Source organism: Lagopus muta, chromosome 5, assembly GCF_023343835.1.
Source record: "Lagopus muta isolate bLagMut1 chromosome 5, bLagMut1 primary, whole genome shotgun sequence".
NCBI lineage: Eukaryota > Metazoa > Chordata > Aves > Galliformes > Phasianidae > Lagopus > Lagopus muta.
In genome coordinates, this window is record NC_064437.1 from 53102818 (window position 1) to 53120148 (window position 17331).

The following is a 17331-nucleotide window of genomic DNA, read 5'->3' on the forward strand; positions in this document are numbered from 1 at the left end:
GTATTGCTAGCAGCACATGCTGTTTCAGCAGCAGCATCTGCCTCTCTGCTGGCATGAGAGCAGGCCTGTGGGAAGATATTAATTCTTAGCCTCGTGTTTGCATTCACTGGGGCAGTTTTTCATAGGAATTCTTCTTTCACTTTTTCAACCCGTGGGTCTAAGGTCTCCATCCATTGCTTGACAGCAGAATTGCCAAAAGGAGAGTATTTTGCAGCCTCTCAGGCAAGAAGCTGATAAAGCAGATATGGACCATTGTCTGAAAATAACAAGGATTTCTGGAATAAGCTGATGCAACTCAGCAGCAATCAGCACTTACACTGTTAACTGTTGTCACAGTTGCATCAGTGTTAGTTGTAATGTAGGAAGCTTTTGTCTTGTGTGAAAGCAGGGCTTAGTTAGAATGACTTCTGGCAGTAGGAGAAGCATGGAAATTCTGCTGTTACATCCTTAATATTTGGAGTACAGGATAGTTTCTTGCAGAATGACATCCAAGAACGTTGTTTCCTGTAGCCCCTGCCACGCTCTAGCCTGCTGCTTAGAAACTTTGCTGCTAAGCCTAGCTGTGTGCAGAACCCACTAAGGAAAATCTGAGCTTAAGGCACTGAGATGATGACTGCTCCATGCAGTGACATCTGATGTCAGCAAAGGACATGACATATTTCTTGCAGTGTGATTTAGCAGTGGGAGCAGGTCAAGCTGCTGGCGTGGTATGGTTAGCCGGCTGTTCTGGGGGGAGCTTTAGCCTTGGGAACATCTCCACAATCTTTTGCAGACCAAAACGAGCCTTTCTGCCCACATTCTGAGCTGTCTTGGAGCCCTGTGAGTGTGTTTGACACAGTGAAGGGCCAGAAGTGATACCATTGTGATGCTACTGGAAGAGTCTGTCCCTTTGGACAGTGCTATCAGCTCCCCACTGGTTGTATTTCTTTAGCAGCATCTGGGAAGTGAAAGTACTCAAGGTAACCAAACCATTCTTCTGGCTACAACCAAGACACCGATCTTTCTCTTTTTTAGATTTTTATTTCCAGACTTTCTTTTCTGGAAATTCTTGCACCAATAGCTGGTGCTCCTGAAAGCCAAGGATTTGATGGGAACATCTCACTACAGACTCTCAATTCTTTCCTCTTTACAAGGATGTGCTTTTCTATTTTAAGTGATGGACCTATTTAATTACAGTACCACCTACAAGCTGCTTTGTAGGCATGGAAAGAAAACAGGGCTGTCGCTGGGCTAAAACTCCCCTTTTTGGAATAAAAAGAAAGCTGCCGTGATGCTTCATCTCAGCCTTCTTTGCAGACACCTGAGCTTATGACACACTTTTTGCAGGAGAGAATATTAACATGATGTGAACTTAATTCCTTCAGCTGATGACAGCTTCACATCATCCAGTTCTTGCTGAGCTTTCCACTCTCAGTAGTGCCCAGAGGGATAATATTGCAGGACTGCTTGAGGTGTGTCTGTCACTATTTAGTAAGTTGATGTTTTAGAAATAGGACTCGGTGATGCTGGGGCTGGGCAGCTTCATGTCGTAGCAAACGTAAAGAAGTCAGTCGTTATAACAGGGGCTGCTGACCCTGCCCCAGTTGCTCATCAGGAGCTCCATGAAGTCAAGCTAGCAGCCTGTGATCTTGATTCAGCTGCTTTGGCCAGAGGCATCGCCTGGTCCTTCATCCTCACCCAGAAGCCTTTCACCTGAGTGCAGTATAGTTTGAAGGTGTAGGTAATGGTTCTCTTGGGAGACTTGGATTGAAGTACCGTGCTCTTTGTACATAAACTCATAACTCAGCGTGGCCTCAGCTTACAAATGTCAGGGAGAGCTTTTTTGGAAAAGGTCAAGTTGAGATGCTTGAAGGAAAACGACTGGTTGTTTCATTCCTGCTCTTTGTTTAACAAGTGAACGATGCAAGAATTTCGCAAGTCAAATCTGTTTGGGGAGTAGGAAGATTTTTATTTTGATGGCATTCCTCTTTAAAAATGGGAGGAAAACCACATGCCTGTACTCTCACAGAAAGCCTTACATTCCAGCTCTCAGGAGGGCTGCGGCTTACAAAACAAACCCAGGCTGGGGTGTGCTCACCTCATTTCCAGTGTTCTTACACAGGTGTGCCCAGCTGCTCGTGGCCTGCTGCAACTTCTTCTGCCCCCTCTCTGGTTATAGATGGCAACAGATGCTGCAGAAATGGTCTACAACATGTTTGAGATCACACCCATCCTCTGTTGCTGGCTCATGGAAGAGGTGATCAGACTGTTCTGATGCTGAGTGCCACTCTGGCAGAGGCTTTAGTGCCTCCTGGGGCAGTGGTGAGTGGTGTTTCACCTTGCAGTCTTCTCATACTCTGCACAGCTTTGTTTTCTTCTCTCTGGGCATGGAATTACTGTTCTGCTACTGTTCTGCTACAACTCTTTGGCCTGGATTTTCCTCTCCCCTTGTTTCTTCCGTGTGGGACTGTGTCCCGTCATGGTGCTGACAGCACACACATTTGTCAGGATTCCTTTACATGTGCCTCTTCCAGCATTTTACAGTCCTCACTTCTTGAACATGAGATGGTAGAATATAAAGTAGGTTGCTTTCTTTCTGTTTTTCTCAGTTCTGCAGCTCTTGTGATCTTTGAATTCTTTCTGAGTGTCAGACAGTTCTGGAGACTTACGTGACAGGGAGAGCTCAGTGGTCCCCTGAAGTCTCAGTAGTTGTCTTCGGATTGGGCCTTAGCAGACCACTAGACCCTCTTTCTTCTTATCCTCACCATACCTCTCGACTACCCTGCTAATTAGTGCCCTTGACGTGTTTCTGAGAGATGAGAAGGAAGAGCAGTGACAGCTTTCCCAACACACAGCCGTCGCTGGCTGCTGTGATGCATGCTGTGGCTGCTGCCAGGCCTGCCCTCCTGTTCAGACTGAGCTGATTGTAGCTGGCAGTTGTCGTCTCGAAGCAGTAAACCAAGTGAACGGCTCCGCTTATTACCATTTATAAACATACACCAAACAGAAGCTCTAGGCACAGCCACCAGTCAGTCCTTAAAAGGCATATGGAAGGAACTGGGTATTGCCAGAGTCGGACCACTGTACGTTTACAACAAAATCCAGCACTCTCTAGCACCTGAATTTTTCAGCTGGACAGCTTGCTTGCGTGTTTTCTTTCTTCTGTTTGTTTGTTTTTCCCATACAGCTCAAGGGGACAGAAGCATTGGAGTTAAATTATAGCACATTTCAATGAAACTTGCTGTTGCGAGTGGTGCTCAGAACTGTGAGGTCAGGAGCCCATTAAATGCAGAGGTGTGCACCCCTTTGGCTTCTGTCCCTTGGTTCTCAGCAGGATAAACATGGCACCACTGTCTTCTTTGTTAACCCAAGGTGATAATAGACCCACGTGCTTTGTCTCGCCTTAGAGATGCAGGCTCAGCTCTTGCAGAACTTTGCTGACATGCAAGATGGAGATGCAAAGGGATCTGCTCCAAAGCTTCCATACAAGCTGCCCTGGTGATGCTGAGCTCCTCAGTGGGCTGCTCATCAGACGTGCCTGGTTATGCAGGAAAACTCACACTTGTATTAGCATAAGGTACAATTTCTTAAGAAATTTGCAAAGCAAGCATGAAATCCTTTCTAAATAGAGTCAAAACTTCATATGCAAGAATAATATCAAGAGGGCAATGCGGCAGCAATTTGGGAGGAGCAGGATTTAAGATTCCCATTAAAACAAAAATAGTTGTGCAAATAAAACCACGAGCTGATGCAGTACAAATTAGCAGTTTTAAAACCTGGAGAAAAAGCAGCTGAGTTATTAATCCTTGAACTGAAGCCCCTAAGTCCTTTCAGCGAGTGACTTCTGCTTGTCATCTAATCCTTTTGGAACGTGGAAAGCAGTCCCAGGGTTGTTCTCTGCCATGTAGTAAGAGGAAATTAACCAGTGAGCAAAAGAAATTGATTAATTGGCAACGGAAAGGAGCTGTGTATGCACTGTATCTAATTGCTTTTTATTTTTTGTGTCATCTTCCAACTTGTTGGAAGACACAGGTTTGTGGGTTGCCTATGCAAAAATGTGCTTAAAAATAATTCACTGAGGCTTTGAACCTTCAGTTTCAAAGATCATTGTGAGCGTTGCCGTGTATTGCTTTGGACAGCCTCTAATGGGGACATTGCTCAGCCAAGCTGAATTTTATGCAGTAGATATTCAAGCTGAAATTGAACACACCTTCAGAATCACGGAGTAAATCAAATCTCATTTCCTTGCTTGCAGAGAATGTGGGCTGTGTGGGCTTTCTTCCTCCTCCTCCTCAGCAATTTTTATCCTGCCAGGTCAGAGCTGCCTTTTCCTTATGAGAAATACTGAGTGAGTGGCTTCCCTGAGCCTTATTCAAAAACCCATCAGAGCTAATAGCTTTGAAAATGTTTGATGTCCAAGAGGCGCTTGGGAGCGCTGAATCCTCACAAAGGGATTTTTAGGCCATAGAACAGTGATGTCCTCTGAGTGCTGCAGGAATTAATGTGGAGCTGATATTTCCATTACTGATCCTGGAGATACATATCCAGATACATGGCGAAGGAGAAACTGAGAGAGAAGCCTTGGTGATCAACCCCTTGTCCCCAGGTGAGAGTAGCATCACTCCTAGCTAAGCCTTCAGTAGTGCTGTACAAATACATCCCGTCTTCGTGCTTTTTGATTCAGAGAACAGGCAGTTCTGCAGGTTGCCACTCTGTGCTGAACAGCTCACCTTGAGGATTCTACAGCCAGAGATGCTTTGCAGGAGAAGCACATGCTTTGTCCTCCTCATCCTTGGGAGAGAACGGCTTCAGCGCCAGAACAAGTCACCTTTGCCTTCAGCATCAAAGGTGGGCATTGAGCCAGCACAGTCATCTTATCTGGCTTATTAGCAATTAACGTTCCCTTTGTCATGTGTTCTTTCTGTCCACCCAGCAGCCAAACCCCTGCAGAGGTAGCATGGTCACTCATGGAGGTGAGATGCCTCGTTTCAGCCTCTGCTCAGCCGCACCTTCTGAAGGCATTTGTCCTGTTTGATGTCTTGGGGTGGCTGCTGGGAGCACCTGAATTGTGACAGAGCTGGTGCTGGAGCACTGATGGGTTGGATGATTGTAAGAACAAACATTGCAGGGATAAATGCGATGTTCCCTGGCACGAGAGCCCTTCTGGTCCTCCAAGTATCTTTGGATTGCAAGATGCCACTTTACCGTGGCAGGAATCCTTCTAGAGTCATAGCTATTGCCCTTGGTCGCTTCTGTTAGGTATAAGGAGAAATGACTAGAAATAACAGGGAGTCAGCAACTTTAAGTGCCTTTGTGTTGTTTCAAAGAACGCACGCAGGTTTCTTTCCCTGCGAAGGACAGTCACAGGCAGCAGATGTTTCTGTTTTGAAAACTCTGACCTGCTTTCTGTGTATGGTCCATGCCCAAATCTCTGCTCCCCCTCAAATTCAATTTGCTGATAGCTGTCCTCCACATCTCCATTTCAGTCAAGTGTCTCAGCCCACTAAGTTCAGCATCTCACAAGGCCTGCCCTTGCAAGTGATCCTCTTGAATAGCGGCCTCTGTGTTTCCAGCTGTCTCACTAGCCTTTCAAATGCTCTTTCCAAATTAACTTAGTAATCAACTTTAAGCAGCTCTGTGATTTTTTTTTAATTATATTTTTTCTTCAGACGAAAGACCTTTTTTCTGGTGGCCGTGAGTGCATAAACAATCTCATTCCCTTTCAACTCTGGTCATTGTCCAGATGGAGTTTGAGATGGATTACACATTCCAACAGCACAAAAAGGGATAACTTAGCAAATTAAAACGTCAACAAGCTTTTCTCTTTCAGCGTGTCGTATCGGAAATGATTTGGTTCTCTTATTTCTGTTGTCATCAGAGATGTTCGTTCTTTTTTTCCTAGCTGCACAGTGGAGATTAGAGTAGGATCCAGGGACGAGGAGTCAGCTGGGACTGATTTGATCCTGTCTCCTTTGTGGGAATCTCACTGCTCTCATAATTCTTAAAAGCTTGCACAGTTGCAATCTCAGTTCCTAGGGAGCAGCCACGTGGTCTGTTCTTCCTCAGCCCTTCTCAGCTACTCCTGGTATCATCAGTGCACCCCGTTGTTCAGCTCCTTCAGTGCTTGGGTCCCAAATCCACTTTTAAGTTGTGTATTAGGATGCCTTAATTTGGAAATGAGTTTGAAGGAAGAATTATGGGCTCTATATTGCAGCTTAGGTAGCCTGCACTTAGATCAACTTAAACCAGTTTTGGAACTGCAGCCTTAGAGCACGTTTGGCAACGACAGGATTTTCTGTTTATGTGGATCATCCTGCAGTTTTACAGCTGTCTGTTCCAATTCCAGATCTGCAAAGACATCCATAGCTAAAACTTTCCTATGGATTGAGTCACACCAACTTCAGAGCACTGCCACCTTTCCCTGTTAGCTAGCTTCCCCAGCGTCCTGCTACAGCAGTTTTTGTCCCTAGGGGCAAAGCTGCTATTTGTAGCTAACAACTGACTACAGTTCTGTTTCTTTTGGGCCATATCTTTAGTGGGAATTTTTTCAGATTGAGGTTATAAGGCTCTTAGGCTCTTGAAGCTGTAGGAAAGTCTGCTGGATGCTGCCATGCAGGGAAGGACTCTGGGAATCATTGCTCTAAGTCTGACAGCATTGGCTGAAAGCTCCACAGTCATCAGGAAGGCAAGCAGGGGATTAGAAACTATTAGAGAAAAATAATCAAAATAAAGCAGTACTGTGTTGCCACTTTGTAAGGCTTTGATAACCCATGTTCTAAACGTTGAACATTGATTCAAGCTCCCTTATTTCAGAAAAGATGGTGTAGAACTGCAAGGTAGTCCAAATACCATAATGCTACAACCCAGCACAGCACCACACAGCTGTTTGCTCACTGCCCCCTGCATGGGATGAGGGAGAGAACTGGAAACAGAATAGAACTTGTGGGTTGAGGTAAATATGTGCTCATCTGCTGTCTTGGTTGTCCACATTTCTTACTTGCTTTTAAAAGTTGTGGTTTTCTCCATCTCAAAATGAACTTGTCCATTTACCATTTGTGGTCAGCCTTCAACCCAAGTCCTCTTGCTTCTGTCTTTCAGGTTAAATTGAATGGTAAGGGTGGTTTTTTTGCACAGCTTTTCCCAGAAGATGGTTGACTTAGGGGACATCTTAATTTCTTCACTAGAAACAAACTTCCTTATCTTCCTCTTTTCTCCTGGTGCACACCAGGCGTGCTGTTATCACCTCATCAAGACAATCTGAACCCAGAGTTGTGTATTTCCATTTCAGAATTTGCCAGGATGCTTTCTGCCTGCCATGCCTAGAAAGGTTTTATTTCTGACCTTTTCTTAAAATCTTCAGCTGCTGTTTTGTAGGTTCCTGTAGCTGTCTTTGATTTCTGTAACAGCTGTTTGTGTCCTGGCTTCTCAGGTCAGTTGCAGCAGGAGCCCACAGCTTACATCTTTAGGAAGAGTTTTAAACTTGTATCTTGTTTTGGGCAGCAGGGTTACTGACCTTAATTGGTCAGTTAACTGGTATGTTGGAAAGCTGCTGCTGTTTTCTCTATGTTCAGGGAAACAAAATCTTCCTCTAAAAGGAGAAGATAGCACGAGTGAACGTACACAAATCGCAGCATTCATTTGCAGAATGCTGGCTGGCCCGGTAGGTTGAACTGTGAGCAGGTAGTGTGCACAGAGAGCATAAGGATGCTCTTCTTGTTTTGGTGACAGCAGTTGATTTACTGCTGTGCTAGAATGCAGCTGGTGGATAAAAGCTTCTCTTGGAACAGCCCATCACTTTTCAGCACTTAAGTTAATTGTGAGCTCAATGGGGAAATAAAAAAATTAACAGTCCAGTCCATAGCTATCTGCAGTGCATTTGGAACCTTGGCAGAATTGCGAGTGCTCTCACATATGTAGCAGTGAGGAGTGTTTTCATAAATGCCACCAGCTGGAGAGAAGGGTTCACAACTTCAGAATGGGCTGTAACTCCAGAATAGCAGATCGATCTATCTTGGGGTTTTATGCTCCTGCCATCATCCCGTCTGCTGCCTGCCTTCCTCACTAAGTTCTAACAGCAGGGAAGTTCGTGGGCTCCCCTTACTCCATTTCCAGGCAGATCTCCCCATCTAGGTATGAAGGTCTACTTTGGAGGGGGTTTATTAACAGATGATTTTAAAGATAGTTGGTGTGGTGATATTTTGCTCTTTTCCTCTGCCTGGAATTTGGAAATGCCAGCGTTGTGCAGTGCGTGGATGGTCGTTCTCATGGCACAAATGCACCATACCCATTTTCTTCCCTTGAATGACACAATTGCCTCCTGGGTTTCGTCTTGATCTGTCCCACAGGAGCTTGGCGTGGAGACTTCCTGGTGGTGCTGGATGATGGTTCGGATTTGGTTATTTGTGAAGTCAGATCCTCCATAGATTTTATCTGACACTATTTAGTAGTGGGAAAAGACCCACTGACCCAACCAGTCTGGAAATGATGCAGCTTTCAAAAATATCCCCGTAAAGTTGAATGCCTTCTGGCTTCTGGTAGATGGTGATTTGGAAACCTTTGTGGAGCAGATAACTCTTGTCCAAAAGCAGGATGCAATTTCTGCTAGCAGCACTGGGAGAACAGCAGTTGTTTCTGAGTCAGTGCATCAATTATTTATCCTTCAAAGAAGCACTTGGTGGGCAGAGGAGGAAAGAATGCCACCGAACACTCCTGCTTCATGGATGGAAACTGTCAACTTTTTAGGTTTGTGCCTTTAAAGATCACAGATCTTTGTATGATCATCGAACAAACGTCTGAGCTGCTGAAAGTCTGAGCCCAACATGAATGGCTGAGTGCTGAGATATGAGCAAAAGGGGATGTGAAGTGTCCTTCCTTGATGTTGCTGGGTAAAATAAAAATAATCTCTTACCTACTATCAAAACCTTTTGTCTTGTGTAGGGAAGTGGCAAGGCCTGGATTTCAGTACTGCAAGTTCAGATGGATGAAAGCAGCTCTCAGGAAGGATCTGGGCTGTGGGGAGTTGTGTTTGGCTGGGCCCAGTGTGGTGCAGCACACAGCACAACTACCAGCAATGGCCAGGAGTGATCATCAGCAATGAAGGATCAAATCTGACACACAGAGGTGTAACTCCAGGCTCCTCGACACCGAGTGTCCTTTTGGGCAGCTGAGTACACTCTGTAGACCTTTCCCTCTCCAGCAATCTGAGCAGACCTCTTGTGTCTTAGTCCTGCATTGGTGCAGCCCTTTCTCATGCTTCAGAGGAGACGTTTGCCTGTAATTGCTGTCACTTAATCATTTGGGTTAGTGATTTTTTTTTTTTTTTTTACTCTTTCCAGGGATTTTTCCTGCCCTCGGGTTAGACAAGGCTGTTGCTCTCTCCTCTGAGAGTGAGGGCTGTGTGCACTGCTGGGGGCTGTGTAGCAGCCCCAGGCTCGCTCTCAGCCAGCAGCAGGAGAGGGCTGGAGGACCTTTGTGTGCATGCAGGGCAGGCAGCAGGTGCTTGGTGCAAGGGATGTGGGGCACGGGAATAGGAATGGCAAGGTGCTGTGTATTTTGTACATGCGTGGTGTGACAGCTTGCATCTCACGCCCAGATCTTCCTTTCCTGCTGTGTTCATCAGGCCTACTCCACATCTGTGGATGTGTGCTGTACACAGGAATCTGAATTGTGACTGTCATAGCAACATCCTCCTCCTCTTCCTCTTAGCATTCAGGAACATGGGATTAAGACTTATGGCTTGATTAGTTTGGGGGTGAAGGGTGATGTTGGAGCACCAGCACTGCGTTTAGCTCCAGAAGAGCTGCAAAGGTAAGGTAGTGCTGGGGCAGAGAAGGCTTCACGCTGCTGCCTGTCCCAGGGTGGGTGAATGGGAGCTGCTTCCTGCACAGCTGGGTAGTGCTGACAGCCTGAGTGGATCCTCTCTGAGCTTGGCTCAGGCAGAAGGGGAGAAGGAGCTGAGTGCAGCAGGGGTCTGGGCAGAGTCTGTTTGGAAATGTGGCAGCTGTGTGCTTGTTTTTATTTAACTTCTAATTATTTTGTTATCTGCTTTATCTTTGGCACTTCTGGGGATTAATTCTAGCAGAGACTCCATCCTGCGTCAGCAAGTTTTAAGTTGCTCTGTGAGAAGGGCGATGCCATTTGGAAAAAAAAATCATTTTCCATATTAATTAGAAGATACTATTGTAAAATTTGTGTCAATTATCGAGCACTTTGTATGGAGAGGCAATGGCCTCTTTGTAGCCCAGGTGACAGCAGCCTTTTCATTACAGTGAGGAATGTTGCTATTCAGTTGGGTTCACTATAGAGAAATGCTTGGGGACAGCGAGTTGTGCGTGCAGCTTAGCGTGGGGGAAAGGTCTGTACTAAATCTGGAGGAAAGAAACCAATTGAAGGACTCCAGTATAAAATGCACATCAGGCTTTTAATGGAATAGGAAACCTTAACGTCTCTTTTAGCCTCCTTCCTGTGGATGTGGTTATGGGCATGGTGAGGATGGGTTGGCTGGAGGATCTTAGGGGTCTTTTCCAACCTTGATGATTCTATGACTGTGACCTCAGTTCTGATGTTTTCTGCTCTTCCATGGAGACTTCTAGGGGCAGGATCTTGAAAGAGAAATGCGTCACTCTTGAAGTTAAATTCTCCTAGGTCTTTTGTACTGGAGAAAGGCACAGATAATGGTGTTGTGCATTTAACTCGCAAGGACACCCTTGCAGTCGTTTTCCTGAGCAGAAGTCAAAGCAAGTGTAAAAAAGGCAAAGGATACCAGCTCAGGATGTTGTCACATGGAGGATGTGAGTGTTTGTCATCTGTACAGAATGCTGATGCCTTTCAAACCTTCATGTTAGAAGTTCTTAATACCTTCTGCTGCAATCTTTAACCTCTCTTCTGTCTAGCAGCTGCATCTTAAAGAGCAGATGGAATTGTCTCGAGGATGGCAGGTCCTAATCTCAGTAACAGCTCCTATCCATTACAGAGTATAAGTGAAATGATCTGTGAGTGGGTTTATCTCAGATCCCACATAGCATTTTTTCTCCGCGGCAGCAAGGAGGGGAAATTATCAGGCAGTGAAGAAAAGCTGTTTATTTTTAACTTACCCTTTCTTTTTAAGTTCTATTTCATAATTAAAAAAAGATAAGACATGGAAACCAATGACTGTTCACAGCTAAAGGAATAAGCTGATCTCAAGTTCACTGCGGAGATCGTGATAAGGAATGAGTAACACGGCAGGGCCTGGGGTCTCTCACTCCTTCCCTGTCCTGCTGGAGCAGCACAGAGTGGTGAGCTGCCTTTCAGAGGTGGCACAGGATGGCTGATTTACAGGGTGCTGTTTACAAGGCTCACTGCTGCCTCTGGTGAACTACTCCTCACCTGTCAGACAGGGCTGCTGCCCCGTGTCTTACTAATCTTGGTCAGTTTGGCTTCCTCCGAGTGACAGGAGGACAGCCCTCTGATTCATGCCAGCTGCTGGATGCTCTGTTGCTCAGCAGGTGCATTACACTTCTGATCTCTGTTCCTAGTGGATAGTTGTACCCTAAACTAAATCATTCCTGTACTTAGCATTCTGTCTTCCATCATTGCTCTTGGCTCCGTATTTTTTCTCCCAACTTCTGCACACAGCAGTAAGAGGGCCAGAGTGAATTTGGAGTTGGCTGTTACTGCAAAGAGTTCTTCCTTTGCCAGTGGAGCTGACAAACAGAATTAGGAAATGAGTCTTCCTGGAGAGGTGACTGCATGCTCCTGCAGCAGCAGGACACTGACAGGCTGTTCTGAAATAACCTCACAAAACACTGATTCCCTCCTCTGACTTGTCTCTGCAGCGCTGGAGGGCAGTTGAGCTGTGAAAAGAGTGCCATGGGACCATCTCACCAAGCAGCCACTTCTGAGTCCCTTTTTTATGGCCAGCCCTCATTTGGGTGATGTCCTTTGAGTTCTGCCATAGTGGGAACTTGCACTTAGCCTGCGTAGGGCAGGGTACTCTTCTTTTCCACTTTGCACCCTATGTCATGCTCATGGCTGCACGTAAGCTTCTGTAATGCAAACTTCAGATGCTGATATTGTTGATATCTGTGTTTCTGTTAAGCTCTGAGACCAAGTGGTAACAGCCTAGGAAGGAAATTCCTGTTTAAGAGAACTGTTTCAAGCATACGTTTTACCCAGGAGTACTGAGCTATATGGTTCCTGGTAGGAAGATTATTGCCACTTGCCGTCTCACAAATGCTTTAGGAATGGATTTGTCCAAGCAGTGCTTTGAAGCTAAAAAGTATTGTGGGCCTCTTGCTGTCCCCGAGACAGGAGAGCAGATAGTTCATTAGGGCAGAGATGTATAGCTACGAATGTGCAGTGCTGGGAGCAGAGCAAGGCAGCAGCATAAGCAGAGTGATTTGGCTGCAGCGACTATAGGCAACAAAAAGGTATCTCCTGGGCAGGAAAACCTGGATGTGCAGCTCCACTTGTTTCTAATGCCAGAATTCATTACAGACTTGGTTTTACCTTGGTGTCTATCAAGTTTGTTCCCATCGGCAGAGAAGTGCAGTGCTCAGTACGGAGGCTGAACTGAGCCACTGTAGAAGCCAACATTTAAGCAGATTGTGAATTGTAATTAGCAAGCAAGTGGTGTGCTGACAAACTAGCATCGTGAGGAGCTGGGGGTCAGGCAAGCCTGTGTTTGCATAGTGCCTACTGTGTTACGTTTGGGTGTGTGCATGTGGTGATTAGCTGCTTCACTTAATGAGATCACATTTACATCTCCTGTGATGTAATTGCATTTGGGAACTGCTGCTGCCATAGTTAGAGGCTCATCCACTATTCTTGTGAAAGCAGAAACTGTAGATTTGAGGACTGTTCCTTACTGGCATTAAGAATATTTTCGTGCCCACCTCCATTTTATTAGTCATGTACCAAATATTGACTGTTAAAGCCATTTATGTTGCAAAAACAGGTGCCAGAGATGTGATCTACCCCAGCCTTGTTGTAAGGCTGTGCAAAGGCACCTGCACTGATTCTTCTGCTGCATTTGACTGTCTTTGGCAGGTTTTGGAAGTGGTACGCTCCAACTATGACACGCTGACCCTGAAGCTGCAGGATGGACTGGATCAGTACGAGCGTTACTCTGAGCAGCATAAGGAGGCTGCCTTCTTCAAAGAGCTGGTAAGCTGCAGGATCAACGGCTCTGTTCTGAAGCTTTTGCTTAGGATCTGAGTGGAGGCATTTGGGGTATAGTTGAGCAGCCCAATTTGTTGGGGGCTGCACCCAAAGGTGGGGCAAGGAGTTGAATCCAAACAAATGCTGTGTGTTGGCTGATCTGAAACCCTGTAGCTCCCTGCCCTGCAGCATATGGCTAAGGAGGAACCACCAGGCTGTGAGGCCATCAGATAGTCTCTGTTCCTTCTCTGTGTGGGGATCTAACATGCTTTGTGGTGATGAGTGTGCATGTTGGAAGAGCTGACTTCTCCTTGGTTTTTTTGCATAGAGCACATGAGTCTTTTTGCTGTTGTTAGTGAGGCTGCACACTGTGGGGCTGAGCAGTGTGTGGTGCTGGTCACACACCTGCCTGCACAGGCTTTCCTCCATCGCTCCCAAAATCAGGTTCCCAGGGAAAGAAAGCAACAGCATTCTCTAGCAACGTCCCTTCCTTAGAGAGCAAATGGTAGGAAGCATAACAAAAAGCAATTCACTGAAGACAAAGCAGCGTCCATATAATCTGGGCCGGTGTTCTTCAGCAGGCCAATTTGCTCGCCCTGCTGCAGGGAGCTGCGTTTCGGTTGTTGGATCAGGGCATTTCCCATCCAACAGAGCCGGTGTTTTTGTAGTGGCTGGTAGCCCTGAAGGAAAGCCTGTTTTTTCCTCGCTTTAAAATCGTTTCGACTTGAGCGAGAGGAGCATTCTCTGACTGGCAGCTCTTTCCACCAGTTTGAGCAGTGATTGTCTCTTGCAGCTCTGTCCGCTGATTGATGAGTAACAGAGGCCAGCCCACTCCATCACGAGCCTGCATGAGTCTGGGACTGTTACGCCTCCTTCTGTCTAATGTGCTCCAGAGCAGGCGTGCCTGAGTTGCTTTTGATCCCTTATGCAGCATGCTGTTTAACCTTTTAATGTTTTTAGGTCATTTCAGTACTAACCACCGAGTTAGGATGTGGGCAAAAGCCACTTCTGACCACTTTTATGTTTTTCTTTGCTGCTTTGTGCCTGTTCTTTTTCCTGCCTTGCTGTTTGATACCATATCCAGAATGCACGCGAGGTAGCCTCCTTGTAACAGGCTTCTGTAGCCTGGCAATAGAACACATCCATGTTCCTGCTGTCATCTGCTCTGTCCCAGGGGTTCCTGCCCTCCTCAGCCAGCTTCTCCTTCCCCAGCCTCTCGGCCACGTGCTTCCTGTGTGCCCTGCTTTCCATTTGGCCTGGCAGGAGCTCTGGCTGATTGATTAAAATGGCATTCTCAGCTCTAAGATCATCACAGCTACAGAACAGTTTGGCTTATTTTTTTTTCCTTGTAGCCCCTTTTTTGTGTATGTGTGATTCCTCCAAATTCTGCATCATTTAAGAATCTGTTTAACGTAATCCAGGCCCCCCTCTGAAAATTACCACTCCAGCCACCCCTGGGACCTTCTCCTCAAGAGCAAGTGATGCCTGAATAATTACTGTCTAAACAGGCTGATTGACCCAGTTGTGAAACAGTTTAATCCACACTTCTCTCGATGCCCTGAGAATTGGGACCCTATTAAAGGTTTTTTACTCACAGCTACAGAAAATCCCCTGCTTTCCATTAAGCTGTTCCCTCAGCACAGCAGGAAATCAACGTGATAGGTTATGATTTGTCTTCGGCAAACCTGGCTCTCCTGTCATCCACGCTGTTTTTCCTCCAGGTGCACAGAAACGGATGGCTTTATTAATTGTTCTCACAGCTCATCGAAAAGGCCCTGCCCTGTTCTCCCCAAATCCTCTTCAGACTGGAGAGCTGCCTTCATTTTACTTCAGCTGTGGTTGTTGCTGGTGTGGTGCTGGGTAACCTCCCCATATCTGGTGTGCTGTGCTCAGCTGTTGAGATTGCAGGATTTCGTGGAGGGGGAAAGGTGAAGTGGATTTGTTTTGTGGGCCCTCCTAGTGAAAGAGCAGGGCTGCTGGGGAGCTGCTGGTTTTCAGTACAATTTCCAAGCTCACCCTGGTATCATCCTGTCTTCCTAAACAAGGTTTGTTTTGCAATTAACTCTTTCCAGGTTCTGCCTGGCTTTCTTGTCCCTATCTCTAACTGTGGGATAAAGCAAACCCTGCTCGGTGGGGAATGACGTGCAGGAGCCATTTTCCTCTCCAGCCTTCTTTTCATCTCTCTTTGCTCCCATTAAGTGGGTGAGCAGAAACTTCCCCAGGCCATTCTCTTGGCTCCTTTATGCTTAGAAATCTTGTTCTCACTCCTTTGACATGCTTTGGTAATGCACTGCTTCAGTGCTCTGGCTTTGCCTCTGTGCTGCTCTTTCTTGCTAATCCCAAAGAAAAATCTGCTTTCTTCTCCCATTCCCTGTTCAAAGAAGTTTTCAAAGGCTTTGTGACATTGTGGTGGAAGGTGATGTGCAGAGTGTTTGTATCAGCTGGGTTTTCTGGCCTGTTGTGCCACCTTTGGGGACCCAGAAAAAGGAAGTTAGGAGGTTTTCTAACTTTTTTTTCTTCTTTTTCTTTGAAACACTGGGGATGACATTTGAGGTCCGTGCTGCTTTGATACAGTGAGCAGTGTGGATGTGGGCTTCTGGACCCTCACGTTGCAGCTGCAGCAATACACAGACACCCAGCATCTTTCCAAACGGCTCACTGTCTGCAGCTGGATGGGTTTCAGTGGAGTCTCAAAATAGTCTGGTTAGGGATTGATTTCTGCAGGGGAAATTACACTAATTTGACTTTTAATTAGATATAGCAGTCAGCGTAAACCTTCCTCCCATTGTACAAATCTCTTAAGAGCTGCTTGTTGATTGGAAACAGGTTTAATTGATGGAACTTGCTACAAGATAGGAGTAACAGTACGGTGTTGCACAAATCCAGCTATAATGACCCAAACTAGAACTGAATAATGTTTTCCTCTCACGGTCAATGCCTCCCATTCTTTCATCCTTTCCTCTGCTCTTTGTTCTCCAAGTGATGCATTTCATGCATTTCCCATTTCTCCAAAGTCTGTGAGCTAAATGAGATCCAAGCTACTAATAGAGAGCAAACAATTCTAAAAGCTCTTCAGCGTGCTCTGTACAGAAGCAGGAGAGGACACACACTGCTTTATTTCCTTGCAGAACGAATGTTACAGCTCTGAGCTTACTTTCTGGGGCTTGTATCTGCCTTCCTGAAGAGGTCTGGCAGCTCCCACGCCAGCAGCCTGCTGCTGCTCCAGAAGTGCTCCTGGGAGTATCCTTGTGGCTGGAGCAGCTCGGCCAGCCTGCAGGAAGCTCCTCAAGTTCCTCCTTGCTGCAGGCGGACACCTGGCTGCTGGCTGCTCGTCCAACCCCAAAAGAGGAATAAGCTCCAGCTCCCTGTGCTGAGCCTTGGTGCTGGAGATGATTCAATTTAGCTTTGATTTGAGCTATTCTTACCTTTAGAGCCGGTCGACTCAGAACTGCTTGTTATGTTGGAGCAGAAGAAATGCTGGGCAGAGATCTGCAGAGATGTCAGGGTCCTTTTGTGTGCCATTATCCCGCCTGCTTCTCTCCCAGATTTGTGCTAGGGCAGATCCAGGTCTGTCTCGACTACTTTTGGCCTACGTTGGAGTAAGCTGTTCTTGAAACCTGGATCTATCTTGAAGTGAAAACCTCAGCTATCCATTCCCTTGCTTCACAACCTGCAGGGTTAAAAGTATTTCCTCTTTTCCAATGTAAATCTTTTGTCTTAAATTAAGCTAAATATTTCTTGCCCCATCCCTGGGGAGCCAGGGAGGTATTATTACTCATTGTTCTCTTCCTGACCTCATTTTACATATTGGAGAGTGTTTGCTCTGTTCCTCCTAAACCTTCTCTTTGCAGACTAAATAGGCTTAATTTCTTCTGCTCTGCCCCACAGCTACAATTTCTGCTAAGCCTTGTGCTCTCAGCATTTGTCAGTTCAGCTTCTCTGCTGCCTCACCGTCCTTACAAACCTGTATATGTGTATGAATTCAGTGCCTCCTACAGCTGATGCCTGGCCCCAGCAGCAGTTCCTGAAGCCAGGGGCTCGTTTCTGCTTGTTCCTTCTGTTGTTGGGACCCACAGAAATGCTCCTGGACAGAACAGGGATGCTGGCTTACACTACTTGCAGCATCTTTCTGCCCTGCCTCTTCCCCCATCCCATCCCCCAGGGCTGCAGGAGGGGCCTCACCAGTATAAACTCCTCCTTCAGCCCCCGGTA

The 17331-nt window shown here is 46.3% G+C and overlaps 1 protein-coding gene across 2 annotated transcripts in view; it reads left to right on the top strand.

Annotated features, from left to right (window-relative positions):
- Window positions 1–17331, top strand: part of ARMH3 (armadillo like helical domain containing 3) — a 104955-nt gene that overhangs the window by 85741 nt on the left and 1883 nt on the right. For both annotated transcript variants that reach the window (XM_048944797.1, XM_048944798.1), the window contains exon 25: window positions 13009–13125. In XM_048944797.1, coding sequence (XP_048800754.1) covers window positions 13009–13125 — 117 coding nt within the window. The remainder of the gene's footprint in view (window positions 1–13008; window positions 13126–17331) is intronic.